This window comes from Penicillium vulpinum, assembly GCF_028829585.1.
Source record: "Penicillium vulpinum strain IBT 29486 chromosome Unknown utg000003l_segment0_segment0, whole genome shotgun sequence".
In the NCBI taxonomy this organism is placed as follows: domain Eukaryota; kingdom Fungi; phylum Ascomycota; class Eurotiomycetes; order Eurotiales; family Aspergillaceae; genus Penicillium; species Penicillium vulpinum.
In genome coordinates, this window is record NW_026643243.1 from 6,769,883 (window position 1) to 6,797,651 (window position 27,769).

The 27,769-nt window shown below is 49.6% G+C and overlaps 14 protein-coding genes across 14 annotated transcripts; 5 read left to right on the plus strand and 9 right to left on the minus strand.

The window, feature by feature from the left end:
- Window positions 1–87: 87 nt before the first annotated feature.
- On the minus strand, window positions 88–1,095 carry N7479_007593 (dihydrodipicolinate synthase family protein; the record flags this gene model as incomplete). The annotated part of the gene is made up of 1 exon (XM_057255287.1): window positions 88–1,095. One exon carries the CDS (start codon window positions 1,093–1,095, stop codon window positions 88–90), a length of 1,008 nt encoding a protein of 335 aa, XP_057109149.1.
- Window positions 1,096–1,726: 631 nt separating this feature from the next.
- N7479_007594 (Gfo/Idh/MocA family protein) lies at window positions 1,727–3,201 on the plus strand (the record flags this gene model as incomplete). The annotated part of the gene is made up of 5 exons (XM_057255288.1): window positions 1,727–1,750; window positions 1,800–1,962; window positions 2,024–2,722; window positions 2,785–2,875; window positions 2,937–3,201. 5 exons carry the CDS (start codon window positions 1,727–1,729, stop codon window positions 3,199–3,201), a joined length of 1,242 nt encoding a protein of 413 aa, XP_057109150.1.
- Window positions 3,202–3,455: 254 nt separating this feature from the next.
- On the plus strand, window positions 3,456–4,424 carry N7479_007595 (uncharacterized protein; the record flags this gene model as incomplete). The annotated part of the gene is made up of 1 exon (XM_057255289.1): window positions 3,456–4,424. The coding sequence occupies one exon, from the start codon at window positions 3,456–3,458 to the stop codon at window positions 4,422–4,424; it is 969 nt and encodes a 322-aa protein (XP_057109151.1).
- Window positions 4,425–4,709: 285 nt separating this feature from the next.
- Window positions 4,710–5,009, minus strand: N7479_007596 (uncharacterized protein; the record flags this gene model as incomplete). Its single annotated transcript, XM_057255290.1, has 1 exon — window positions 4,710–5,009. The coding sequence occupies one exon, from the start codon at window positions 5,007–5,009 to the stop codon at window positions 4,710–4,712; it is 300 nt and encodes a 99-aa protein (XP_057109152.1).
- A 307-nt stretch (window positions 5,010–5,316) lies between these two features.
- N7479_007597 (putative PHD finger domain protein) lies at window positions 5,317–7,419 on the minus strand (the record flags this gene model as incomplete). The annotated part of the gene is made up of 1 exon (XM_057255291.1): window positions 5,317–7,419. One exon carries the CDS (start codon window positions 7,417–7,419, stop codon window positions 5,317–5,319), a length of 2,103 nt encoding a protein of 700 aa, XP_057109153.1.
- A 1,054-nt stretch (window positions 7,420–8,473) lies between these two features.
- Window positions 8,474–10,478, plus strand: N7479_007598 (uncharacterized protein; the record flags this gene model as incomplete). The annotated part of the gene is made up of 2 exons (XM_057255292.1): window positions 8,474–9,024; window positions 9,080–10,478. 2 exons carry the CDS (start codon window positions 8,474–8,476, stop codon window positions 10,476–10,478), a joined length of 1,950 nt encoding a protein of 649 aa, XP_057109154.1.
- Window positions 10,479–10,951: 473 nt separating this feature from the next.
- Window positions 10,952–12,088, plus strand: N7479_007599 (putative transcription regulator PAB1642; the record flags this gene model as incomplete). Its single annotated transcript, XM_057255293.1, has 1 exon — window positions 10,952–12,088. The coding sequence occupies one exon, from the start codon at window positions 10,952–10,954 to the stop codon at window positions 12,086–12,088; it is 1,137 nt and encodes a 378-aa protein (XP_057109155.1).
- Window positions 12,089–12,458: 370 nt separating this feature from the next.
- Window positions 12,459–14,754, minus strand: N7479_007600 (putative forkhead transcription factor Fkh1/2; the record flags this gene model as incomplete). Its single annotated transcript, XM_057255294.1, has 3 exons — window positions 12,459–12,525; window positions 12,584–14,559; window positions 14,641–14,754. 3 exons carry the CDS (start codon window positions 14,752–14,754, stop codon window positions 12,459–12,461), a joined length of 2,157 nt encoding a protein of 718 aa, XP_057109156.1.
- A 1,440-nt stretch (window positions 14,755–16,194) lies between these two features.
- pacC (putative C2H2 transcription factor PacC) lies at window positions 16,195–18,166 on the minus strand (the record flags this gene model as incomplete). The annotated part of the gene is made up of 3 exons (XM_057255295.1): window positions 16,195–16,998; window positions 17,046–17,891; window positions 17,948–18,166. The coding sequence occupies 3 exons, from the start codon at window positions 18,164–18,166 to the stop codon at window positions 16,195–16,197; spliced, it is 1,869 nt and encodes a 622-aa protein (XP_057109157.1).
- A 1,341-nt stretch (window positions 18,167–19,507) lies between these two features.
- Window positions 19,508–20,536, minus strand: N7479_007602 (oxidoreductase, 2OG-Fe(II) oxygenase family; the record flags this gene model as incomplete). The annotated part of the gene is made up of 2 exons (XM_057255296.1): window positions 19,508–20,093; window positions 20,208–20,536. 2 exons carry the CDS (start codon window positions 20,534–20,536, stop codon window positions 19,508–19,510), a joined length of 915 nt encoding a protein of 304 aa, XP_057109158.1.
- A 500-nt stretch (window positions 20,537–21,036) lies between these two features.
- N7479_007603 (putative integral membrane protein) lies at window positions 21,037–21,534 on the minus strand (the record flags this gene model as incomplete). Its single annotated transcript, XM_057255297.1, has 1 exon — window positions 21,037–21,534. One exon carries the CDS (start codon window positions 21,532–21,534, stop codon window positions 21,037–21,039), a length of 498 nt encoding a protein of 165 aa, XP_057109159.1.
- A 1,482-nt stretch (window positions 21,535–23,016) lies between these two features.
- N7479_007604 (uncharacterized protein) lies at window positions 23,017–23,361 on the plus strand (the record flags this gene model as incomplete). Its single annotated transcript, XM_057255298.1, has 3 exons — window positions 23,017–23,091; window positions 23,189–23,239; window positions 23,296–23,361. The coding sequence occupies 3 exons, from the start codon at window positions 23,017–23,019 to the stop codon at window positions 23,359–23,361; spliced, it is 192 nt and encodes a 63-aa protein (XP_057109160.1).
- A 252-nt stretch (window positions 23,362–23,613) lies between these two features.
- On the minus strand, window positions 23,614–24,036 carry N7479_007605 (uncharacterized protein; the record flags this gene model as incomplete). Its single annotated transcript, XM_057255299.1, has 1 exon — window positions 23,614–24,036. One exon carries the CDS (start codon window positions 24,034–24,036, stop codon window positions 23,614–23,616), a length of 423 nt encoding a protein of 140 aa, XP_057109161.1.
- A 407-nt stretch (window positions 24,037–24,443) lies between these two features.
- On the minus strand, window positions 24,444–27,748 carry N7479_007606 (putative C6 transcription factor (Mut3); the record flags this gene model as incomplete). Its single annotated transcript, XM_057255300.1, has 5 exons — window positions 24,444–25,505; window positions 25,557–25,941; window positions 26,004–26,615; window positions 26,671–27,439; window positions 27,505–27,748. The coding sequence occupies 5 exons, from the start codon at window positions 27,746–27,748 to the stop codon at window positions 24,444–24,446; spliced, it is 3,072 nt and encodes a 1,023-aa protein (XP_057109162.1).
- Between the last annotated feature and the right edge of the window lie 21 nt (window positions 27,749–27,769).

The following is a 27,769-nucleotide window of genomic DNA, read 5'->3' on the forward strand; positions in this document are numbered from 1 at the left end:
GAACTTATGAGGTCATGAAACTTGATATATGCATTGGAATTATTTTACTAAGCTTTAGATGTAGCTATTTGTTGTATTTCTAAGCCCTTATGCCACATCAGGCAAGCTCAATTCCACATCCATAGCAGACTTGATCTTGTCAGCAACGGCCTGGTACTGAGCATCAGTAAGACGGTTGAGAGGTCGGCGAGGGAACCCGCCGTAGCCGTAGTATGACTGAATAGCACCCTTGGTGCCAGGAATGGAAGCCTTTGTGAGAACCCAGTCGGCAGCACTGAGTTGCTGCTGGGCCTCAATAGCCTCGGTAAGACGGCCCTCGGACCAGAGAGTGAAGATGCGGACACACAGGCGGGGAAGAACGTTGGCACCACCGGCAAGGATGGCAGAGCCGCCAGATACGAGGGTCTGCAAACTGAAGTCGGCAATACCGCCGAAAGCAACGTATGGGTGCTTGGCGTTGGGCTTGGAGATCTCTGCGGTACGTTGGGCAGGAGCCAAGGGGGAGGAGGGGGTGATGGCGCCGAGAGCGGTAGCGACACGAGTCAGCTTGCCGGTATTGGCACAAGTGAACTTTGTGCCAACGATGTTAGGGTGTTCGGAAATGCGGATGATGAGGTCGGAGTCCATATCGATGCCAGCGACGGCACCGGGGTAGTTGTAAAGGATAATAGGGACAGGGGAGCCGTCGGCAACGGATGTGAAGTATTCGTATAGGGTTTCATCGTTGCCCATAGCGGCGCGGTAGTAGCTAGGGGGCACGATCAGAACGTACTCGCCGCCAGAAGCCGCGACCTCCTTGCAAAGGTCGATGGTTCCGCGGATGCTGTTCTCGCTGGCACCGGCGATGACGGGCACATTGGAGAAGCCAGCTTCATCGAGAGCAGACCGGGTCTCCCGGGTGACGGTCATGCGCTCTGCGCGGCTGAGATGCACGGCCTCGCCGTTTGAGCCCATAGTAACCAGGCCGACAAGGCCGGCTTTTGCCAGGCGCACAGCGTGTCGGCGAATGGAGGCAATATCGAGCTCTTCGGTCTGGGCATCGAAGAACGTCATTGTCGGCGCATAAACGCCGGGGCGAAGTGGGGTGAGAGACATGATTCTAGTATTCCTGTCAGTTGCTGTTTCACTGATATTTACTGATGTTGAAAAAAATAATGACCTACTTGGAATTTGAAGGGTATATAGCAATTATTAAAACATCATTGGCACTTGGCAGCCGGGCATTCTTATGAACTCCCTTTAGGCATACTTCTCCCCTCCCCCACGTCGGCGAATGCTCCGAGGGACTTTGTATGGCGGAGGATTATATTCCACCAATCAGCTCCAAGCGCAAAACTGTGGGGGACATGAGGGGTAAAAAGACGGATAAACGCGCAGTTCAGCCGGTGGTAGCGTTGACGAGGCCATACATGAATCTGGTATTTGATAAATTGACAATTGAAAATCGTGAACATAAAGCGCAACAGTGTATACGCATCTGAATCTCTCTACCTGGAAAAAAAGAATGTGGTTGAGCAAAAAAAAGAAATCAGACCTCGGGATGGTGTCAAAATCCCATGACCCGATAAGATACGGCTATTGAATTGGCATTTCAAACGCCGGAAGAATTATATCCAGCAATTCAACACCCCGATTTTCTGTAAATTGTTTTAAATTTCCTTTAGTTCCCCAGGAATCCCCAGAAATCCCTCGGAATTCAATCACTATATCAGAATTAACAGACATCATGGCTCCTCCTAGCGTTTTAATGGTATGGACAATGATTCTCCACAGTAGATACCAAGCTAACTCACTTGCAGGTTGGCACTGGTGAATACACCACCGGCTTCGTCGGTGGTGGTGCGTCTGGCTCAGACAAGAAGGTCGGTGTGGTGGGCCTCAGTCTATTTGACCTGCGCCGGCGCGGCAAGGTGGGCGCCTTGAGCATGGTGGGCGTGTCGGGCAAGAAGTTCCCCGGTATCCGTAAGTTCAGCAAAAGAAGGAAAGAGCAAGCAAGCAAACAGGAAGCTAATCACGAGAATAGGTGACCACTTGCACCGTAACATCTCTCAAGTCTACAACAACCTCGATATCTCGTTCACCTCATACCCCGCGGACGACCAGACCGACCCCGATGCATACAAGACCGCAATTGATGCCCTCCCTAAGGGATCCGCCATCACCATCTTCACCCCCGATTCTACCCACTATCCTATTGCGCTGTACGCAATTGAGCGAGGTATCCATGTGCTTATCACCAAGCCCGCAACCCAGCGGCTAGGAGACCACCTAGCTCTAGTTGAGGCCGCGCGCAAGAACGGGGTCTTCGTCTTCATTGAGCACCACAAGCGCTTTGACCCTGCATACTCTGATGCCCGGGCTAAGGCAAAGACCCTCGGTGACTTCAACTACTTTTACAGTTACATGAGTCAGCCTAAGAGCCAGCTTGAGACCTTCAAGGCGTGGGCTGGTCGTGATTCCGATATTTCTTACTACCTTAACTCTCACCACATTGATGTCTGCGAGAGCATGGTCCCAGAATACAAGCCTGTGCGGGTCACAGCGACTGCATCTCAGGGTACCGCTGCTGCGCTTGGATGTGTCCCCGAGACTGAGGACACCATCACCCTCTTGGTGGAGTGGCGCCGCCGTGATAACCCGGCGAAGATTGCCACCGGTGTCTATACTGCTAGCTGGACGGCACCTCAAAATGCGGGTGTTCACTCCAACCAGTACTTCCACTGTATGTTATTTCATTCTCCAGCGACAGTGTATAAACAGACCTCTTCTAACACATTGGAACAGATATGGCTGCCAACGGCGAGATTCGCGTTAACCAGGCCAAGCGTGGCTATGAAGTGACTGGCGACGAGCAGGGTCTAATTCATTATAACCCGTAAGAGCCGTACTCTCGGGATAATGTTGCATCATGATTCCATGCTGACTCGATATACTAGATTCTATATGCGCTACGCTCCCGACGAAGAAGGAAACTTCAGCGGACAGACTGGATACGGCTACATCAGCTTCGAGAAGTTCATCGATGCCGTCACAGCTGTAAACGAGGGCCGTGTTACCCTCGACCAACTGGACGCCCGCCCTCTGCCCACTCTGCGCAATACCATCGCCACAACAGCAATCCTCGATGCAGGACGCAAGTCTCTGGATGAGAAGCGAACTGTGGAGATTATCTCTGATGGCGACAAGTGGGAGCTGAAGTAAATACGATGTAAATGGATCCATGTTATATCAATGAGAAGTGTACTGTTGTCAAAAGGCTCTATATAACTTATTTGGCCCCCAAAACCATAATGTCATGTGCAAGTCCTAGCCCTGATAGCGGCGACGCCGCAACTTTAAAATAGTAAGCAGACGCCTAGGTTTAATACGAGCCCAACTTCAATCCAGCCTTGCAATTTTAGGCTTATCTTTTCCCCTTTGCAGCTGTTTGTATCTATCAAACCAAATCATTCAAAATGATGCGCCGAAAAGAGGTTTATACCAATATCACGCCCATCCCCTCATCTGTCCCCCGCCAACTAGCCCTCGACATCCTACACAGTCATAGCGAAATAATCACACTGAACCCACTTGTCCTCACACATCAGCCGATCAGGGCCCCACGGGATGCCGTTGCCGACGAGTACTACTCGACATGGTACGAGATAACGGAACGAGTGCAATACGTTCCGGGCCTAGGCAAGATGGGGTCTGGCAAGATCAGCTTCAACGGCTGTTTCCACAACGTCGCATGGGGGCTAGAAACCCATATGTATGCGCCCATGGGAATCGACCTCAAAAGCAAATGGCGCATCGCAGGCAACCAGCGCGATGAGCCACCGGAATTACAGAAACGGTTCGCAGACGGCGCTCCGCAAACTGGACTCTATCTGCGCGAGGATATCGAGATCGAGTGTAACCGCACCCTAAGTTCTTTTGTCAAGACTCAGTTAAAGGCTGCTTCGAAGGTACTGGTAGATCGTCTGATTAAGAAAGCCGAGCTTCTTGATGCGGGTGTGTTGCAGGCTATGATGGAGGATGGAAAATTGACGACCTATAATCCGGCCGATCGATCGAGCAGGATTATAAGACAGCCATCGCAGTCGTCACAGATACAGTCGGATCAAATGTCGAGGTCGTCGTCGTCATCTCGGGTACCGAGATCGCCGACGGGTTCGGTGCAGTTGGGATCGATGTCTCCTGGGTATACGTCTCCGCTGCAATATGGACAGGAACACAGTAAAAACTTTGCTGTGGAATTGCCGGCGGATTTCTATCATTCACAACCCACATCTGATAAATATCAAGAATTGCCGGATACTAGTCGATATTCGAAATCATCACGGCTGGATAAGGGCTATAGTGAACTGCCTGCTATGGAAGAAAGTCCAGAGGAGCGCAGTGAAGGGGTGTCGCCTTATAAGCCTTACAGGCCAAAGGGCTAGTTTTTATATCAGAAGCAGGTACTATTTTTCCTGAACTCCTTTGGGCTTTTTTTCTATATTCCAGTTTTTATTCCTTGCGAATGAAATCAATAATGACCTCTATATGCAAGCGAATAGTGTGGTTATAATAGCTAAGCGATATGAAGATAGCACACTTTCAGGTTTCAGGTATATACATAGTCATTTGATCCAAATCCATATTGTATGCCTTCCTATTTTCTGACATTCAGGACAATAACTCTCTCCCAAGGTCGGTTTACAGTTTTGGTTCAGTTCCAGCGAGTTTCAAACGAGCTGCTTAAGGCAGTTATAGTGTGCCTCTTGGGCCTTGAGTTGTTCAAGCAAGATCTGCGCTTCAGTGGTCTTCTCCCACTTGGGGTTTTCCATAGGAAAATCCCGGAGAGATATCAGTCGTCTAAGTCTCAACCTTTTTAGTTCGATGCGTTCGACTTCAAAGTCTCGGTCCCAGAATGGATCGTAAAATGAGCCGCGAGCTCGATGCCGCCTTTTAACGGCGGTCACCTCATCGCTTAGCTTCTTATATCGCTCGTCCAAGGAGATTTTGGTCTGTGTTTGGTGACTCATGTCGACAGAAATTACGCTGGAAGTATACCTAGAGTTGATTCATAACGGCCGATTTATACTGCTATATGGCTGAGGACAAACCAAAGTATGAGGAGCTCAGAGTCAAGTTATATTCTCATTTTCCGGGTTTAGCCCCGGAAGCGCGTCCCACGGTTGGAGATACTAATTCCAAGGTTGATAAACATATGAGAGAAAAAGGTGGAAACCCAGAAGGCCATATGGCAGTACTCCGTACAAGGATAGGAAAAAGAAAAATAGCAGCAATCGCATCTCGTGGTATCATGCAAGAAACATCATTCAAATCCAATTAACGTCGCGATCCCCCCTTGATGATCCCATCCTCACCCTTGTGCAGCTTGACACGGCACTGGGGGCAGTACCACTTAGCCGTGCGGGAGGGGACTTCAGTCAGACCCACGCAGCTGAGATGGAACCATTCGCGGTCACACTGCATTAGGATATCAGTATTCTGTTGAAATGTGTCATAATAGAAATAGCTTACATCCTGATTCTCGCAGCAGATCATCGTTCCAAAACTAACATCTCCACAGAGACAGTATCGGGGCTCATTGGCGTCGATCTGCTCGAGGACGCCATCTTCGTCTACACGGACATCCTGGGAGTCGCGGATGCTGAGGCGCTTCTTTCCTGGCTTGGCTTTGCGGCGCCCGTAGCTTACTGCTGCGCCGCCATCCTGACCAGTAGAAATCGGACCTGGTGCCGGACGCTTGCGCCGGCGGGCCGGGCCGGGAACACTGGGTGCATGTGACGACTCGCGGATGGGTGTTTTGTGCGCAGGGGTTGCGCTTTTGATGCGGCGATCGCGTCCACTTTCTGCTATTGCGGTCGGGATACTATTGAGGGCCCCTCCTTCGATTGAGGCGGCAGCTGCAGAGCGCCGCGATGAAGGCCGGGTGACAGGCGGTGTGGGTGTAGTGGTAGTGACAGGTTGGGCAAGGGATCGGTTGGATTGTCCGGAGCCTGTGGGGCTGGGAAGAGGAGGGGAGATTTTGGCCTCAACTGCAGGAGACATGTGGGTTTTGATGATTGGGAGATTGAGCTCGTTGTTAGTTTCTACGGGTGGAACGGCTCCTCGGCTGGATCTGCGTCGAGACGCGCCAGCCCTGGAAGAGGGCGCAGGGATAGGGGCGGGCGGTACGACCGGGGCAGCAACTGGCGTTGGTTTGGGATGCTCAGGAGCAACAAGTTCTGTTGCTTCCACAATGCCCTCTTCTCGTTTCCTCTTCCGTGATGATCGATTTGCGGCTGGGGGTGCTTGGGCGGGGCTTGGCAAAGGCTTGAGCACGACACCACCTTCGCCTTCCATCAATGCTTGCTCACGGGCCAACTGTTCGCGCTTCAACTTCTTTGCTTCGTTTAGTTTCATTCCGCGATTGCTCAGCTTCGTCTCCTCCAGATCTTTAGCAGCCTCCCCGCGTCGAGTTTCCTCAATATTATCACAGTCAATGAACTCCCCACCGTTCTCTTCTGCCAGGGCCTTCGCTGCACGGTACGCTTCCCAGCCGCGGTTTGCCAGGGCCAGCTCACGGTGAATCATTACTTCACTCGGCTGCCACACGGCATTCTTTTTCATCTTCTTCCGCAGCCTGGTCATCTCCCATTCCGTCAACCGCAGCCATGGCAGGTCCTCGCTGCCCAATTTCGCATCAGCCGGCGGCGGTTTCAACTGCGCAAGAGCCTGGGCCGTCGACTGTCCGATACCCGAGCTCAGGCGACGTGCTTTCTCCTTCTTTGGCGGTCGAGCGGGCTTGGGAGCAGATTTAATGAGTTCGCTCTCCAAGTCCGACTGCTCAGTACTGGCAAGCGGAGAGTCTGGATCAAAAGCTCCGTCAGCACCCAGCACACGCCTCCTATTCTTATCCCGCCGATTGCGATTATTATCCAACCGAAGGGTGATACGCGTCGTGGCATCCTTGTTGATCTTCTTGCCTCCGCGTGCACGCTTCGGTGTAGGCTCGGGTGGGGGCGATGGTTCTGCCGAGGCAGGTTTCGGCAGCGCTTCGAGTTTCTGGCGGATGCAGCCTAATCGATCGAAGTGGCGATCTACAACATCGTAGAGGCGACAGGCCTCGGCATATGCCGATTCACGCGCATTGATGGCACGATCGACCTGAGAAGATATATCTTTGCGCAGTGCAATTGCGCCCGGTCGGTCATCTGGAGGAAGGTCTGGAAGCTGGCCGTAGATCTGAGTGAGTTGGTGCACCGCTTGCGCCGAGTCAAGGTATCGTTCATCGAGGCCGCGGATGAGGGTCAAAGAGCGGATTAGGTCTGCGGGGAGGTATTCGGTGTAGTCAATAAAGTCTGTGACTGTAGCCTGCGCGTCAGGATCGAAGGGGCCATCTAGGATAACCCCTCCGCTGTCGTCGGTCTCGTCGGTCATAGGCATGTTCTAGACGGTGGTGGATGTTGATAGCTTGTGGACAGGGGGTTTGCGCCTTGAAGTTGCAAGCGATATTGAGACACGCCAAATTCACCTCGATTCTGCAATGATAAATGCGGACATCGAGGGGTCTAGGCGTCAAATAACAGATGGAACTGGGTGACTTGCTGCACGAGGTCCCTAAACAACGGATGATAGTTATTCCGATACCCGTCCGGGGAGCTCTCAGTCACGTGAATATATACATACTCCATACGGAGTACAACAAACCCACCTGGGCAGTTATCACGAAGTCGGCATATAAATTTGTCTGTAATCAATACGTATAGATATATATGTATGTATGTATATAATATGATCAATCCCATGGGCATCTCGCCATTGCGAAGACCTAGCAAGGTCAGTCCAATGAATATTTTGCTCTGTCTCGATTTTTCTATCACTACATACTTTGTATAACTAACTATATGACGAGTCTACACCTGAAATTCAAGGGTCATATCTATAATCCGCCTTGGTTTTTGAATTTGATAAGTAATTCAGTTTCATTTGGCTTTTGAAAGTCAAACTACAGCTCGAGGTGTTTATTCCTGGTAGAATTATTCAGACATAAAACTTGATAAAGCAATCCCCTACTGATATCCTTGTCAATCATCGGACAGCATCAACTGTATAGCATTATCATGTATGACACCCTATTAGAGAGAAAGAGAAGAAAGAGAAGAAAGAGGACACAGAGAGGTAAATTGATTTTGAATACACTCATATACTATGAATTTGTCACAATTGAATTGTCAAAGATCTTCTGAACATCTATTGTCAACATCCATCATCAATATCAACTACCACTTTATTAAGGAAGCCACGACCAACTTCGTAACAGACACCGCTCCTTCCTGAATCGGTCGTTTTTGCTTAGTTGAGCACTTTCCAATCTTAAAGCACAGCGTGCGTTTCCTCGCGCGTTTGTTTATTTTATTTATTTGCTACTTTCCTTTCTTTTTTCTTCTTCTTCGTCTCACACTTCCCCGTTTTGCTAAGCCTTTGTCTTGGTTTCAAAATGAATGCTCGTCAGCGTCTGGATTTGCTCCTTCAAGGAGACGAGAGTCTCCGATATTTGAACACCCACCTGAGCGATGGTGCAGCCGTTCGACCTGCCCGTGAGGCGGATGGAGCTGATCCTGTTGCCGAGACCAAGAAAGCTAAGCAAGGCGTAAGTGGTTATGCTCTCCCCGTTGATTTTGAACCGGAGCATGGTATGAAATACCCTCCGGAGCCCGGATTTCCTTTGTCGTACATCCGTTCATATGTTGTTGGAGAGCTATTTGACTCGGAAGACAATCATTTGACCCAGAACCAGGATGATCGCAACCCCCGTCGTGCTCCGAAGATTCGCGTTGAGCTCTCGGACGTGGTCAAAGATGAGCGCGGCGGTGATTTCGACATGAATTCCGACGAGGAGCCGGTCACTGCGATCCAGGTTACGTCGTCGTTTAGTCCGGCAGTCACTATGGCTCGCTTCCCATTCAAGTATCTTCATGGAGACAATTGCTTGAGAGTCAATGAGCGGTTCTATGAGGGCGATAAGTTCTGGAATCGAACCTGGGATTTGTTTGTGAAATCTAAAACTAATTAGCAAAGTATATCGTCGCTAATACTCACCTAGGTATTACCTGTCGGTCCCAATGACAATTTCCAAAGTCCCATTTCTTCTGATTCCCACTTTCCAAGCTCAAGCACTGCTTGATGAAATCAACTCGGCTCTGAACCTCAATTTGACTCTCACGGGCGTTGACAAGGAAGGCCTCGTGATCGACATCAATAATGGGAAACTGCCACAACCTGTGTACCTTGGCCGAAGCAGCACCAGTGATCGGAAGGCTAAATTGGAGAATCGTGTTCCCTCGCCTCTGGAGAACTGGGGACCATGGGTACAGCTAGTCGAGCCCCATGTTTTTGAGGAATTTGAAAAGAACGTCAAGCTGTCAGTTGCCTCAGCCAAAGTTAAAAAGAACAACAACAAGAAAGCGATCCGAGAGGTCCAAACGAAGAAGTGGTTGGAGTGCCTAGGTCGTGCGCAAGCCTACTTTGGTCTGCGTCCTGCGTGGCAGCCGAATGTTCCACAGCTATCGTTTGCCAATCGTGAGATTGAAGCGATTGATGTTCTGAAACCTGCCAAATGGGCTTTTCAAGACGCCCCCATTTTCATCTGCATTGATCTCGAATGGATGGACATTATGAACGGCCCTCTGACTGAGGTCGGAATTTCGACCCTGGATATGTTGGATTTGCAAGGCGTGGTTCCTGGCGATTATGGACATATGTGGCTGCGCAGAATTCGTTCCCGCCATCTGCGTGTGAAGGAGTACCGAAACTGGGTCAACAACGATTACATCCAAGGATGTCCTGGTAGATTTCGATTCGGTGAAAGCGAGTTTATTCCAAGTGCTCAGATTTCAAACGTTGTGGACGCTGCGTTTCGTCCCCCATACATGGTTCCCTTGAAGGAAGAACACGTCCCCCAATACAAGAATCAGAAGCGCAATGTAATCCTCGTCGGTCTCGATCTCCATGGTGATATCACGCATCTCCAGGAAGCAGGAAGCCGGGTTTTCCTCGATCTGAACGGAACCTCTTCAGTCATTCGTGAGACCATCGACGTGGCAGAGCTGTACCGTGTTGAGGCGGGTGAAACCCAGAAGCGAGGCCTTCGAGCACTGCTGGGATTGCTGAATATCTTGAGTTTCGACTTGCACAACGCGGGAAATGATGCGTACTACACCTTGCATGCTCTTGTGCGATTGATGCTGAGAGTAGCTGGTGAGAGGCCATGGGGATACGAGAGCCCTGAAGTCAGTATTGTGGAGCCCAATGTTAAACGCAGTGAGGAATGCAGTGGCGAGCATAAGGATATGCCCGATGTCACGACCAATCCCAAGGATCAATGCAAGGATAAGCGCGATGAACTCAAGTTTGAATCCATGGTTAAATCCATGTCTGCGATGTGTGAAGAAGTCAATGACAACACTGACGACGCTGGCGAAGGCCCCGTTTGGAGTCATTAAGACCAGTGTCCAACTGCAACGATTCCCACCCCACGAAAGTAGGTGTGACAGTGCGACCTGAGCCTGGAAGTCACTTATGAGAATCGTTTGAGCATATCTCGTCGGATGCCCTTGAACGGATGAATGGGCCCAGAGTGAGGTATGAAGTTGTTTCAATTCGAACACAATGCGTGAGATCGAAAATGTTGAAAATATCAAAAAAAAAAAGGATGTATGGCTAGTTTTAGCTTTTCATAGTCTGAACTGAATGAAATCTCCGCTGATCTGATATCAATTTTCGCTATTGTTTGTAAGTGATATATATACGCAAGAAACGATTGCAAAAAGTAACCGTGGAATGATATACCCCGGATGTTAGTTATGTCCTACTGACGACATACTATGTTCATCCCACTATCGCCCCTATCCCACAATCTTAATCTTCAACCTTCCCCTCCAACAAACAACAACCCCAAAAACAAAAAAGGAAAAAAATGACTAGCCAAGGCCCTCTAACAGCCTACCTGCTAGCAAGCACCCCCAATGCGCTCAAACGCGCAACAACCCACCCCTTCCTCGCCTCCGCAGGCCGCGGCACCCTCCCAAAATCCCAATTAAGCCAATGGCTCTCCCAAGACCGACTATACGCCCAATCCTACGTCCGGTTCATAGGCCTCCTCCTCTCAAAAATCCGCCTCCCAACCCAAAACCCAACCTCAACAGGCCCGCACCTCCAAACGCCAGAATTCAACGCCATAAACGTCCTCATCGATGCCCTAGTCAACATCCGCGCAGAACTCGCCTTCTTTGAAAAAACTGCAAATGACTACTCCCTCGATCTAACAGCCATCTCTGCGGAAGAAGGAGGCTGTGCACTCACTTCCTGCGGCTTGGGCACTGACATCACAACCTCGGCGGGAATATCCACCTCCGGCTCCGGAAGCTGTCCTGGCATTTCAGGTGGCGAGGAAGAAGGACCCACACCGGGCAACGGGAATGGGAACGTGAGCACGGGCGGAGGTGCTTCTCTTGCATCGACTGACGAGACGAGCAGTGCTCCTGGCCACGGCCTGTGTCTTAGTCAGGGGGAGTGCCAGATGCCGTCTGACGGGGATGTTTGTGTTCCTGGACCTCAGTTCAATGAAACTGGAAGGGGCGTTGAGCCTGCTGCTGTTGGTGGGGATGTTAAAGGCAAAGTTGGGGTTCAGGGCAGTGGTGAGCGCTGTGGGACCATTTTCTTCTGTGCGAGTCGGACGACAAGAGCATACATTGATATGTTTATGTCTGCTGGGAGTGGTGGGGTTTCTGTTTTGGAGGGGTTGGCCGTGTTGTGGGCTACGGAGATTTGTTATCTACGGTCTTGGAGGTTTGCAGCTAAGTGTATGGCTGAGGATGGGGAGAAGGATTATAGGAAGGATGCGGACGGGGGTGCGTTGAGGGAGCAGTTTATAAAGAATTGGACGAGTGTTGAGTTTGAGGGATTTGTTGATCGGATTGGCGATGTTGTTGATGAGATGGCGGGGCAGATCAAAGGGGCGGAGGAGTTGGAGATTATGCGGGGAAGGTGTTTAGAGTGGTGGAGGCAGATTGTTTGGTTGGAGGAGAATTTTTGGCCGACTGTTGCTGAATGATGAATCTTATCTGATTAACTCTAACTCTAGATTAACTCTAATTGTACGATCTCTCCGCAGTTGAAAAATATTGTGAGATATAATACATCTGAATCGAAGCCCTATACATCTAAGGCCATCTAGAACGAGAAGCAAAGCAGGACAAAAAAATAACGCCGTGCACAAACCTCCCCCCGAGCGAACGTAAACTCGAACTCCAATCTTTGCCCCCAAAAACAATAACAATGTCATCGAGTAGACCTTCATAACACAAGTATAAAAATGACCAACCCCACCAACACCATTCGTAATGAAGCATGAAGCATAAAGCAAGTAATAAAACACATGGACACAATTTGTAAAGTGGACATGTTGTACATCACAGTCAGCATCAAATAGCAGTTGCACGGGCAGCATTGCCTAGTTGACGATGGTATGACCCGATAGGTTCAAAACCCCTGGAGATAGTATTAGCTCCTGCGCGAAATTGGGTAAAAAAAAAGTAGAAAAACATACCTAGCAAGATCAAACCCTGATCCAGTATCGTCGTCCTCCTCTTCCCGCTCTTCATCCCTCACATGAGATTTCCCATTAGGTCCCATATCCCCTGAATCTGACTGGAGCGGGGGCAGAGTCCGACCCGAGCCAAGCCCATTCGACATCCCAGGTTTGCTGGGACTAACGAGATTCGGCGGCGGGGGAGAGCTACTCGGGAACCCGCCGATAATGCGGTCCTCGACCTCGCCCTTCAGAGGACTCATGTCCGGCGGCGGGCGGGCAGGGGTACTCCCGATATCAGCGAACTTCCAAAACTGCGCGGGCGAGCTCATGGGCATGAACTTTGACGGGATCTGCGCTGTGCTTGGGGGCGGGAGACGGGGTTGTTGGCGTTGTGGGGCGGGAGTGATCATTGAAGAGGGTTCTTCGTTGTAGTAGGATGAGGAGAGGACTGGCGGGGATCCGGCTACGTTGTCGGACATGCCGTATGCGCGGGTCAGATTGTTGCTGCTGTTTTGAACCTGGGTGGAGATGCTGGAGTTGTGATTATGGCGCGAGGGGAGCGGCGAGGGCTCGTCGTAGTCGCGTGGGTTCATGTGTCGCAGTGGGTGGTCGGAGCCGAGGCCTCGACCAAGCCTGGAACCACGCTCTGGTGTATATGCTTCCACCGGAGCTACGGGGAATGAGCTGAAGCCAGGGGACGAAACTGGTGGTGACTTTTTCGCTGTTGCGGAGGACGAGGTGTCGATTTTGGTAACGCGGGACCCGCGTGCGGATGAGGGTGGCTCCTTTGTCGCCGGTGAGGACGGGGCAGATGACTGCGTGCCGCCCTTGCGTGTCTGTTTCTTCCGGTACTCCTCTCGATACTCTACTGCGATCTGCCACTTCATACCCTTGCCCGGCTCGTCGGTCCGGCGGGGGACCTTTTGGAACGCCTTGTTCAGCGAGAGATTGTGGCGGATCGAATTTTGCCAGCCGCTTTGGGAGTGTCGATAGAAAGCGTACTTATCCATGATCCAATTGTAAATGCTGTTCAATGTAAGCTTCTCCTCCTCACTTGAGAAAATAGCCTGAGCAATGAGCGTTGCATAGCTGTATGGCGGCTTCAAGTCCTTGGCGGAATCCTTGCTATAATCGATCTCCTCCGTGCTCTCCATCATCATGCCTCGGTTGTAAAGCGGGGACTGTTTAGCCGTGCGCTGGCCAGCGGTATCAGGCGACCGCGGCGGGGGCGTCACCTGGCGCTTGAGGAACTTGGGAGCAGGCGCCAACGAAGGCCCGCCAGACGAAGATGGTGGCGCGGCGTCGCTGTTCTGCGATGGCTGAGGATGGGCATGCTGCGAAGCATCCCAGGAAACCAGCGCGGGATCGGGCTCCTGTCCGCTAGCAATACGCTGGGCACGCTCGATAAAGCAGGGCTGGATATTGGCTTCGTCGCCGGGTGTAACAAACATCATTTGTGTATTGGCCACCTCGATGATGTCGCCGCATGAAAGAATTGCATCAGTGCCGCGCTTCACAATGACATTGTTCAAGCGCACACCATTCCGACCATTAACACGGATGTGCCAGGCAGGCGTTTCCTCGCCATCATAGAAGATCTCGGCATGCAGTCTTGACACGAATTTGCTGGGGCCCAAATCGACATGAACATCTGGCAGCGCACGAGCCGCAATCGTGACTGGGCTAGACTGTTCAACGGTCCGTTGTTCGCGGTCCGGTTCGCGGCCGATATTGACATGTAGGGTTTTGACGTAATAGGTCCAGTTGCGGCCGGCAATCTTAGCATAAGCCTGGATGCGCTGTGTATTCTCAGTCTTGGTGTTGGAGTGGTCGCGCGAGACGCGCAATTCCTCGCGGGGTGTATTCAAATATGAAATGACTAGATCGACCAGGTCTTGGTTTGTAGCGGGTTCCTGTTCGCCCGCTGAGTCCTCGGCTTCGTCGCCGGATTCATGTTTGACGTTTTGGGGAGGGGAGGCGCGGCGGTCAACCTGTAAATCAGAAGAAAATGGGTCTTAGCTCCTGTTTGCGCGAGATATTCTCGGACTAAACGTTTTGTTTTTTGAACTCACCTTGCGCTTCTTTGCGGATGGCCGGGTGGGCGAAGAGTCCGGAGCCTCTGCATCGGACGTTTCTTGCAGTTGAATTTCCTTGCGCCGCGCGCGGCGGCGGTTCGTAAGCGGCATATCTTATGGAAGTCGTTCCTCTTTCTCCAGTATGATATATTGGTAGTCGAAATCGGCAGATTCGCAAATGATTATTTTTTCCCTTCCCGTTGCGTAGGCAATCAAGTCCGAGTCGAAGTACTCCACAAACAAGCGCGGGGCACTAGAGAGGAATATGGAGGCAAGCCGAAGGCAAAAAGGGCAAAATAACACGGAGTTTAAAAAAAAAAAAAACAAAGTCAACCTTGGAACTCTTCCAAGATTAGATTCGGATTTCAGCGCCCCCAGAATCGGAAGACCGTTCAGAGGTAGAACCAGAGAACGAAGAATGTCAGAGCATGGGTTTGCCACCACAGAATAAAGGAAAACAAAAAAGCAAAAGAAAGTTAGACTGTAAACAAGTCTAAGAGGCTGGATCTCTTTTTTTCAACAAAAAACTCCCCCCAATCGAAAAGGTTGATATTGTGTGGCTGGAGATGTTATTATCGATAATCCCTAGGTGGATCGACACGCGCAATGGCGTCTGTTTGGGGTGACCGCCTTGTCGCGTGGAGAACGTGTTCACCACAACAAGAAAAATATATAGAAAGAAGAGAGAGAGAGAAAATATAGAAAAGACAGATAAAGAGAAAACAAAGCGTACAAGTAGAAAAAAGAAAAAGAAGATGGGATGACCGTAAACAGTTTGGAGTTGTGGTCATAACAGCGTATGCATACAGGGAAAGTTCACCGATAGGCGGAGATCGGACCGAAATACCAATACCAGCACGTGCTCAGCGTGGGATTGGGGATGCTTCCGAGTGCAGAGAGAGTGGAACTTCTGTTAACGTGTAGAATCTGCATCTGGATAGTATTTTATATTGATCTATCTACATATGTAGTTATCCCATTTCTTTAACTTGAATTATTTGAAGATTTACATCTTATGTACGGAGTACACCATGCATCATGCACATATACCTACCTCAATATCTTAATTATGTTTTACCTTTCATATACAGAGATCCCCAGATTTGTTAGAAATGAGATCTGCCCGTTTGCGTCAATCCCCGGATGTGGTTTAGCTTGGAATGTTACTTTGCTTCTTTGGGTTTGACATGTCGATCTGAAAGGACAACAGTCCTGGGAGGTAACATTCGATTTCAATGTTCCCAAGGTTCTATGCAAATCCAAAAGAGTCAAAGACGCAAACAACACTTTCCGTAAATAAACAGACATGGAGTTATACTAGTAGCCCTAATAATCATACAGGAACAACCCTTAAGATGAAAACCTGAAAAATATAGAAAAGAAATGGAAACCTTATCCGTTCAAAGAATTAAAAAAAACAAGCTTAAAAGAACAAAGAACACCTTATGGAGAGAAAATGGGGTGTAGAGCGGAAAAGAAGCAATAAACAAATGTCGTCACGGCGTGAATCAAAGCTATAGCCACAATGAAGGCAGGAAATAGATAAAGAATTTACTCGGGCATTTTGGAATCTCCATCCTCATCCTCGTCTAAGCCACGTAACGTGGGATAGAAGACTCCCTCACTTGACTTGCTAGACTCTTCCTTGGGCTGTTCAGAAGCGGCACGTAGAGTGGCAGTCTCAACACCCTCCATGGCATCAAGTCCTGGCGTGGGAGAAGCCGAGAAGGACTGCACTGAATATCCAGCAGCAAGACTATCAGCCTCGAGCAGTTCCGAAACTAAACGACGCAGGTTCTCGAGCAAGCGGACCTTCTCAACCCAGGCAACGTTGACATCCCGCTCGGCAACTTCAGTGGCTGCCTGCGCAGTACGCTTGACTACGTCGTGATCGGTATCAGTGCCCGACAGAGCGGGGTCAATCAAGCTCTCTGAGATATGAGCAGCGGACTTGGGAGTGCGCTCGCCGTCATACTTGCCATCCTGTGAGATGTCCATGCGGTCCTCGGCGACAGCACGCTCGGCCGGCCGGGCGCGTTGCAAGGTACCGCCAGTGTAGCGGCGGCGGTCGTCGTGGTCATACGCGCCGCTCAGAGTAGAGGGTGGTGCAGCACCTGAGGCGGTCGGGTAGCCTGCATTCATGCTGTCGGCGACAGTGGCCGACGGCAAGCGGGGGTACATACCGGGGCCGCTCTCGTGAGGAGGCGACACGCGGTGGGAGTGGTGCATGGAGATGGGAGAGCGGTTAGAAGTATATGACTGCGCACTGGAAGGTGGGGTGAGAGCCGGGGTGCCGACCGATGGGGAGTGGGCCGACATGGGGGCTGAAGTTGCGGTAACGTGGCTTGGCGGGAGCTGAGTTGGGGGGAGTGGGTGGCGCGATAGTTCATGCCACCATGCACGTAATGCGCACCGGGCTGGGCAACGCCAGCAGCAGCCACATTCTCGTCGCTTTCGTAAATAGTGTTCTGCATTTGCTCGAGGAACTGATCGATGTTGATCAAATCGTTCTTAGTCCGAACATTGGACATGGGGGGAAGGTGGTAGCCAGGAGGCTGGGAACCTCCAGGGCTGTAACCACCACCACCACCACCACCACCACCGACCGCAACAGAGGCAGGCATTTGCTGGTATTCAGGCACAGGACCATTGAGGAAGGGAAGCTGAAGAGCCTGCAGGCCCAGTAGGCGCTGGCCGACCGCAGTATATGAATTAGGGTCGAATTGGCGGCGCTTCAGGTCACCAAAAAACTCATTCAACGCGTCATATCCGCGCTTACGGTCATAGGGGTGGTTCCCATCTTGTCCTTGGCTCAGGGCGTAGTATACATTGCCATAGGAATGTGGGTTGGGGGCCTGAGGAGGGGGGTGTGGCTGGTAGTATTGCGGGGGCGGTGCGTGTGGATATTGGCCATTGATTCCGTTGATTGGGTTCTCGAAGTAATGTGTGGCGGCAGCGTAGCCCTTGGGGTTTTGAGGGAACATCATATCAGGATGTTTCATGCCCGGTTCGGGGGAGCGAATCTCGGAATCGTCTGCGTGAGTTTTGACATGCTTCTTCAGATCTTGGGGGCGCTTGAAAGCCTTGCCGCAGAAGTCACATTTGTGAGGCTTAAGGGGCACATGAACACGGATGTGAGAGGTGATATGATCACGCTTTACTGTTGTGGTGTTGCAAGTGCCCCACTGGCAGGTCAGGTTGAGGTTGTTGGTGCTTTTACGTCCAACGTGACGTTCACAAACATGCTCCTATACGGTGAATATTAGCATATTTATGTAGATATTGGGGAACTGATCAAACTTACATAAAGAGACTCGGCAGTGGGCGACTTTTCAGTGCATCCAACCCACTGGCAAGGCAACTGTTCGCCGGCGCCGTTCATAGAGGGGCTGTTCACCGCTGCAGTGGCGGCGGCAGCAGTCGCAGTTACTGAGGCGGGATTTGGGGTTGTTTGAGTCGGCGCTTCAGCAACAGGTGCTGGCAATGTCGCCTGTGTAGTAGAAGGGGTATGGTTCTCCGTCATGATGCCAAGAAATATAATCTGGTGTTGGCGGAAAGCCTAGAGAGCGAAAAGGAAAACAAACTAAGAAGATCGAACTATAAGAGATGAGAGGTGCACACACTATATGTATACCAAGAGAGAGGAAAAAGGGGGGGGAAATAGGTGAGAGAAAATGGGGCCTTCTCCGCAGAAGAGGAAAAGGAGCCGAGCTTTTGCCCAGAAAATACCGCTTTGCTAAGCCTGGCGGAAAGACAAGGAGAGAAGCGAACAGACCAAGACCGGGCCAAGAGTTGATGCGGGCCCCAAGACCCGAGAGGCGTTGGCGCCATGGCTTTTGACTGGTGGACCGATGGAGAACGAGGGGCTGTGTGTGAGCATTCCAGAGCTAACACGTAGCACAGTAGGGTACAGTACGGTATTTTTAATATAAAACATTTGAATATTATGATATTATACCTCCGGAGTAATACTATATCACTAGTAATACTATGATACTAGTACTATTTTATATACGCCTGGGGTTACGGAGTAGATACTCCGTATTTCGTATATAACTGGCCTATATCTCCGGGGCTTAAATAGGAGAATTCAAGGTACATTCGGTATACCCAAATGAGTTTAGTGCTAAATATACCGTAAGTTCAAGGTAAAATTAATAGTGAGGGAAATTCAACCGTTTTACATCTTACATATGTATACAATCTCCCCGGATGTTCAATTTTAATGTTCTAATATTAACAATTAAAAACTAAACAAAGCTGAAAATAAACACCCTGTGAAACAAGGAGTGGCGTGCTCATTTCGCCAAGCCAATCTTCCAAGAAACATCCCATGGACAATGCTTCTTGGCAGCCAAGTGATTCCTCTTGCCAATAATTCCCGCTCCGAAGACCAAGACTCCAAGACTTGAAGTCTTGGTCTCTTGGTATGACCAAATTTCATATCCCTTTTGTACATATATAAACTTTACAATAATGCTGTGAGACAAGTCGTCTAGTTAATACGGTTGCCTAGTGCCCTTGTTACGACCGGTATGCATGGGCCGGTTGGTTTCGAATTCCGGGGTCGCTGTAGAGGCATTTACATGCAACCACACAGGTATTCATATTATATACATGTCACCTTATATAGTCTACATAGTAATCTTATCTAAGTCTATTTCATCTGTACCCTTCAAAACATCTCGGTCTAACACATGTCAGACTACTCCTGATATACAAATATATGTACCAAACATGTCATCGAAACGCCTTAGTCCAAGCATTCCGGATGCTCCTTGGATACTGGCTTGGCCGGTGGCTTGGCCAGCCAAGCCCAAAGCAACCCACGTGCATGTCTCGGCTTCTGTGCGCAAGTACCATCTTACCTTCCCAAGCGGTGCTTCCGCTTTGGCTGGTACCAACTCCATACATTCAACCCAACCTTCGTTCCTTTCGTAACAGGGAACGCAGCATGCCAAGTCTCTGAATACCCCGTTCCATCCCCCCGAAGATTCTCCCAGAACACTGCATTACCCTTAATAGGCTTAAACGTGACACCCATCTGCTCCACCTTGCTTGACCCCTTCTCATCCACTCCCCGCTGGTCACACTCCAAAAATCGACACCATCCTTCTCCGGCCGGCATCCTTAATCGCGGAAAATTTGTCCCCCCACCCTCACAGTCCGCATCGAGATATACCATAAACGTGCTAAACCGATCCCCTCCCCGCGCAAGCGACCCAGCCCAGTCATAGTGGTGGCGATAGTGACCGGAAGCATTGTAGCGCTGCGCCCACATGCGCTCGATGTACAGGTCTGAACGCCAGCCCTGGAAGGCGCGGGCGCGATCTTCGAGGCAGCGGACTGTGTCGTCGCGGTCGAGGAGGGCACGGTCGGAGAGGCGCTTTGTCGGATCTACTCGTTCAATTTTGCCGTCGTAGACAATTGAAGGGGTGTATTTGTTCACGCTGGGATTCGGGGGAAGTTTTTCCAGGTTAGCTTAGTCTGGGGTTATTTTATTTGTGTTATGGTGTATATCCGTTGTTATCGGGGTTTGGTTGCGGTTGAGATTGGTGGTTTACCTCGTGTCTAAGATGTGGTTTGCTTCGGTTTCGGAGATGAAGTTTTCGATGTACATGACTAGCGGTTCGCGCGAGAGGAGGTGCACGCGATAGCCCTCTGTGCTGGGGCAATTGAACGGTACGCCATCTTCGGGGCTGATGAAGGTGTCGTCGGTGAGGTCAATCCCTAGTCCTGGTGCGCCGGACTCGTCGAAGACATCGTCAATGTCACTAGGTGGTGCTAGCAGGCTCGGGAAGTATTCGCGCAATAGCGGGTCGAGGATAAAGATATACACTGGGATCAAGTAGAGAGCCCAGGTGATTGTCGAAAACTTTGGAAGTGACACCATTGGTTTGGCTATAAATAGTCACAGGGGTATGCAAGGCAAGTAAATGTACAGAGTACAAGGGGAGATTTGGATTGTTAGCTCTCCATGCGACCAGAGGGGATATTTTCGGATGCTACAATTGATCCGTCTCTAATTAGAGATGAAGGTCTATGGGCAATAATGGAGGAGGAATATGATCAAGAGAGGCTATTGTAGTATTGTAGTGCACGGCCATGCAAAGGAGAGGGAAGTTCCGGATGTTGAGAATCTCGAAATATGTGGGTCGAACATATTATGGGCTAGCTCGAAGCTATGAATATGACTTCATTAACAAAACATTGACAAATTACCTGCGAGTCTTGCAGCTCGTTCAGTAAGAATTTAAAGGATGTAATGTTTGATTTGATATTTACAGAGTATAGTATGCATGCAGACTTTATGTTTATTTGAGCCAAGGCAAAACCAGCTGTTCTTATGCGAATAACACATTCACTTCTATTTAATTTTGTCCTTTGAATGCTTCACTCAACAATTGACATGCCAACTGCAAAACAAGCCCACGAAGCCAGATCAACTGTCCACGTACGCACACGGTGGACGGTCAGCCAGCCCTCAAGGTCCTTCGTCGATGAGCCCTTCGATGTATCCTCGATCACAGCCTGGACCTTAGGCGCAATAGCCGGCACAAATAGAAGGTGGCTAGCGGCCAATATCGTGCCAGCAGTATACCAAGGTAGGGAAGCTGAGCTACCCAATGCCGACCGCCGCTCCGTCAAGATATTGTATCCGCCTCCCGTCAAGGTCAGCGTGAGGAGGGCTAGCACGCGCACGGTACCGTAGCCGAAGAAGGCCCGGAAATAGGATGGCAGAAATTCATTGCTGCGGGTACGGTGATCGGGGTGGAGGAAGACGTTCAGGAAAAAATCCTGGTCGAAAGAGTACCAGAGTGTACAGGTGGAGGTTATAAGTGGGGCGGTCCGTAGAAGTGTACGGTAGTCAAAAATTAGTCCAGACGCCATGATGATCGGGGTAGGAGGCAGATGGAGAGAGATCACAGAGGAAACAGAAGGGTTACGCTGGTAACTATGTAAAGTGTCAAGCAATGTTGTGGTGGTGAAGGATGAAGGGAAGCCACGTTTCGGCGACTTTTTCTCTAGGTACAGGGATAGACAAAAGTACTCGGAAAATCGCCGAAGATAATAAAATACATAAGTAAAGATGGTCTAATCTTACTATTCTCGTTGCCTCTCTCTTTTGTGCTCTCATCCTAGTCCTGTTCTTGCTTTGCCTTTTGATATATGGTTACCATAACACAAGGATGCAGAAACCACTACCATGCATATAGTATCTCCACAAAAAGGACTTACAATATACGGTCCTAGCTCGACTTTCTGTCCATGAGTATAAACTTGGCTATCATCTCCACTGCTCTGTTAACAATCAGCCGGTTTGGGATACGGAGGGCTATATATCTAGGTGATCCACACGTATCTGCTCTCCTCGGCCGTCGGCCATCCTCTCGGCCATCTTTAGTCAGACATCCAACATCCCGAGGTCGTTGGATACCTACATAGGTAGTTATGAATGAATACATTTGTCGTTTTATTCCAGTGACCTCGGCATTAATAATGCCATTCTTATGACATTTAACTAGTTAGTTATGAAATATTTATTAGCTAAGAACATTCAATTTCCAACCTCGGGAGGTTCTTCCAGCAATGACAAATCGAGTCTAGAATGGTAGAAATGCTGAAATACCGTAAACTGTTAGCTATTCCAAGTACGCCTACGCCTGGGCAGATGTCATCAATATTATATATTGCCGGAAGTCGCGTATACATTATGTACTTTATGTAAGTACTACTTGGACGAGTCTGATCAAATCTGGTGTGAAGAAATATATATATATATCGAATCTATCATGGATGACATGGACTATCAAACCTCTAATATAGTACTTCCTATCAGACAACATGACGCCTGACAAGCCAACAATGTGCCCACTACGCTATAGGATACTATCCATGGATTTACGCCGCTCCCTTTATATTACCTAAAAAGGAAATACCCTCCGCAGAGCTATCCCTATGCTTCCGGAATGCTGACACCCATTCCACCATTTCCGACACGCTGAGAACAAACGATCCTAGAAGCGTGTGCTTTGTGCAATGGAGCGGGGTGGTTCGTGCTCGAGGGTAAATGGACACCACTTAATGAACGTCATCGAAAAATGAATATCCACAGAACATAGATACAGATCTAGATGATAGGTATGCGCGATACTTTGCAAAGAGACAGGGAGGCAAGGACTAGGGATAGAGGATAGGGCAAATCTCGGAGTATGGTTCCCTGTGATGGTCCTAGTAAAGGTAATACAAGGCCTCCAAGAGAACACTTGTATGCACATCTGAATATATAAACCACAGATATTTCAACTAAATCGAGGAATCAAAACAATTTATTTATCAGCAATCACCACTAAGATAGATTCAATCTCCATCATGCATTTCTATCAGAGCTTCCTGACCCTCTTGGCCTTCGGAGCCTCTCTCGCAACGGCGCAGGTCCTCGGTGGTGTAAGAGACAGCACACGATATCCTGAATAGGGTTATTTTGCTAATATAGTATTAGACATGTTCAGCATCTACTCAATCTTGCACATTGACTCCCCAGGGGGGCCGAGTCCATGGCCCGGTGTCATTAGCTTGCCCGCGTCATTCACAGGTATGTTATGTCTATTCGTAAGTACACAGAACCCATGATTGACAAGAATCGTACAGTGCACCTCCGATGGAAGCGGATGTACCGGGTCTCTTTATGGTGTCGTTGCAGATCAATGTACCTAGCTAGGACGAGGTATCTGCTTCTCATGTCAAGGTCCACGGTAGCTTTTAGGGCCATGGAAGTAGCACCGTCCCCAAGATCCTTTTGGGGGATATTGGTATTGGCTAGCTACATATATGTAGCTAAATAGGCACTGATGAATGAACGAAGCTATTCTCGAGTTATTTTTACTGTAAATCTACAGAATATACTGGCGACAGTATGAGACGAGCTCAATGCTCACCTTCCTGCTTCCCAACTACTTGAAAGGTACCTCAGTCTTGCCCGGGATTTCCCCCCTCGAGGAATTTGAAAAAAGTCAAGAGATTCCCGTCATTATCCTTGACTGAGAACTGCCTAAACCCCCACGGTGTATCTTCAACATCTTCCACAATCTCAACATCTTCGAGACATCTCAGATAATTGTAATAGTCATCTAACTGCGAGGTGCCTAGGGCAATCATTGCCTGGGACGTGGTAAAGTCTTCAGCTGTTGCTTTGGAGAAGTAGAAGTTGGCGTCTGCTTTTTTGCCAATGAACAAGGAGCAAAATGTCTGCTCGGAAGAGCCCTCTTCAGGTTTCACGCTGGCAAGTTCAAAACCAAGCTTCTCGGTGTAGAATTGAATCGTGAGAGGAATAGAGCGTGACTGAAACATGGGGATTACTTTCCATGCTGATTTCAAGATTTCAGAAGACATGTTGAGACGAGGTTAGTTTTTTGATATGTCTAGTGTATAAGATCGCAAGTATTTGAGGGGAAAGCTGTTGGATATCGGAAAAAGGGTTGATCCAGTCAACCATTCAACATGCATACAATAGTTAATGCTGTACTTCCGCCCAAAATGGTGCAGTTAGCTCGCTTTCACTTATATTGAATCAAGAGATTGAACTTCGAATAGAAATAAGAGATCAAGTGATATATATAAAACGGTATATATTTATGTATAAAGCTAATTGCAACAAAAAAAGGCGGGACTCTAGGCCCAATTCAAAACGCCAACCAGGTATCAACAGTTTTTACACCAAGATTTTGGTTTTTCATGATAGCATATCCTCGTAAAAAGCAAACATTCGAAGAAAATAAATATGGCACACTAGACCAAGGTCAAGTGCTATTAGGATTCATCCACTGAGCCCAATCCTCCGCCCCATTGACAGGTCGATAGGCAGCATTACTGCCAAACAGATCATCAAAGGGAATTCCCAAATCCATATCCATGCCCATATTCTGATCCATGCCCATGCTGAAATTAGGCAATCCATTCGGGCCGGACATCTCTGGTTGTTGCGGAGCGGACTCGGTTGTCATGTTGTTTGGGTCGTGGGGCTGGAAATTGTAGCCCTGCCAGACGAAGTTCTGGTTCGGGATTGAGACCAGGTCTGGACTGCTGATCGACTCTGACGGGGTCTGGCTTTGTGAGATTGGAGAGTGGATGCGAGATGAAGTTCGGGAGTGGGAGGGGCGGAGGTGGCTTGGCACTGATGACTTGATCGGGGGATTTGCGAGGGGGAAATTCGAGAGGTTTGTGAAGTCAAAGTTTGGAGTGGAGAGCCCTGCGCTGGAGGGGTCGCTTGATGTGCTGGGCCCCATGCCTGGTACTGAATCGAAAGGATACTGCGATGGCATCGCTGCAGGGTCGTGTCGGAAGTGATCGTCCTCCAAGGTAGACATGGGCTGTGTTGGGTATGCGAATGGGTCGTCTGATGGGAACATCATTGGCATGAGATCTGGGAGATTGGATGGGTTGGTGAATTGTTGAGCCCATGCTAGACTTGATGGCTCTTGATTGGGCATGGAGGGCGTCATTCCAGATGGGGAAACGTGTTCCGGAGTGCTCATGGTTTCTGTAAGCAGCTCAGGCGTGGTCGAAACCCATGTGGACTGGTGGTTAATATCAGTAGGGCGATTGCTGATAGGCTGGATATTGTCCAGACTTCGTTGTCGGCGGTTCTGGTCATCGGTAACAACCGACGGGGACATCATCTGCACTGGGAAAGTGCTTGACCGATGTGGCAGCGTTTTCTCAAAGCAAGGCTTCACCTCAGGCTTCACCTCAGGCTTCAACTCAGGTTCGGCAGCGTTAGATGGCGCGGGACGCTTGAGGTTGACAGGAGTCTTGGAGCTCTGACGATTTTTCAACATATCGGGCAATGTCTTGAAAAGGCACTGCAATATGATTAGTCAAGGCCATTCCAAATCGAGGGCATAAGAACTTACGATCAAGCTCTGAGAGCACCGGTCGGCAGCAAGACTCTTCTTGGCCAAACCGGCTAGAGTATTTTTGCCCTCCATGGCATCTTTCAGGACGCCATCTTTGGCTGTAGGTGAATCCGGATTCTCAAGCACGAAGAAGATCAAAGAGAGGATGGCGAAATAGGTCGTATACATGGTGAACCAGAAGGATCCATTCAGTAGTCCTCTCTTTTGCATTCCGGTCGTGATGTGGACAATGTTTCGGGAAACGCTGATGCAAGCTGCCGCACAGGCATATGACCGCTTGTCTACGCCACGCGCTTGAGAACCACCAGAAACGTAGTGGAGGAACGGGCGGTACATGACCATCTGCACGTGGGCATAGCTTATACGCAGCAATTGCCGGATACTAGTTAAATGTTAGTCAAATTGAGGTTCAAATCATCAGCAATGTGGACTTGAGAGACTTACCGTTCTAGCTGTGGCGACACTTCTGTGCCTGGTCGCAGAGCAGGAGGCAATTCCTCCATCCAATTTTGCAGATCTCGCTCGATTTCCCGAATTTTTGAGTGGCTGACCATGTATCGCTGGTCTGACTTGGAGCGATAGCGAGCATTTTTAACTGGATAGATATATTTCACCACCTTCAGAATAATGTTGGAAAGACGAGTGTGTGCATTGCATCCAGCCATCAATGGTGTATAGTCAGACGGGGCTTGAATAATTCCTTCCGAAGTGATAAATTCTCCATCCACTGACATTGGGTACTCTTGGTCGATATCATCATTACTCAGCATCTGGGGAAGACCCAGGAGCGTGCTCACGTAGACGTCCATTTTGCGGACGACCCAGAAGATGCGCTTTCGAAGTTCTCGTTCAATGGGGTTGAAGTCTGCCGTAACAGAACGATGGAGACCTAATCGCAGTGCTGAACGAAGTGCAATTCCCACATATGAGTAGCATGTGCTCAACTTCGCAGAGGATTGGAGGAAGAGAACCATGAAACAGATCGCTTGGAGAGAAGGCAAGTCACGGCAGTCGGTGATCTCCAGCAGTTGCCGACCAGCCTTAAAAAATTGGAACCTGTCAAAAGAAATTAGTCGGTGCAATCGATCAATACAGATTTACTATGACGCACCCTTGACCTATTGCGCCTTCGTACCCAGACACATCTAGGGTACCTTCTCCTGCTCCATCGTCGGAGAACAAGCAGCCGACGGCAATAACGATGTATAAGAGTGGCAAGAAAGAGTTCTCTTCGTTCGTGAATTGCTCCGGGGGAGTGTCGTAGATGCGCTCCAGACTCGCAAAGAACGAGGGCTCATGCACAAATCGCATCAAGGAACAGGCATGGTCGATCGCGTTGTGACACAAGCGGCGAGCAACCACCCGTGGAGGCAAGTCATGTGTAGGAGGTAATGTTGTATCTTGAGGCGACTCGGACATAGACTTCGGACTATCCGTCATATAGGCGCTTATCGAGGAGCGCGATCGCGCCATGGGGCCCGCAATCTCTGAGGCACCCAACTGTTTGCGCAGCCGGCGAACAAAGAGAACGCCCGACGTGTGTCCGTGATAATCCCAATGGCCCTGGTCATCCCGATCCAAGCAGCCCGAATTATCGACCATGGTTTCAAGTAGTCCTTCGTCTCCTACTTCTTGCGCCGTGTCTTGTACACCCGACGATTTGACATCCTCGGTCGCTTGTTTTGCTTTTTGAGCGGCGGCGAATTTTGCTGCGAATTTCTGTTCTGTCGCATGCACGTCTAGTTGCGGATCATCGAGGTCGATATTTGGAAGAACGCTTCGAAGGATCGCTTCAGCTTTTTGGAGGCGATTTTCAAGGGCCTCGACATATTGCGGGGCGGGATTTCGACGGCGGTTAGAGGGTTGGTCGTAAGAGCAATCTACAAAACGACTGTTAGGATACATGGACTTTTTCCCAAGATTAAATGCTTAGGGCTCTGCGTACCATAACTATAGACTGTGCAATGAGTGCATGGCTGTTTGCCGTCGCACTTGATCTTTTTTCTGCGACATTCGTCGCATGCGCGGCCGACCCGTCGTCTCTTTTGTGTTGGCAGTGATTTGGAATCTGTGGAGGCATCATGGGTAGGAAGGTCGTGCTGATCGTCATCATGGGAATACTTGAAGTCGTTCATGGATGCGGGATCCTCCTCATTCTCGCCAGAATGAGGGCTCGTCGTAGTCGCCATGACTGGATATCTGAGGTCCGA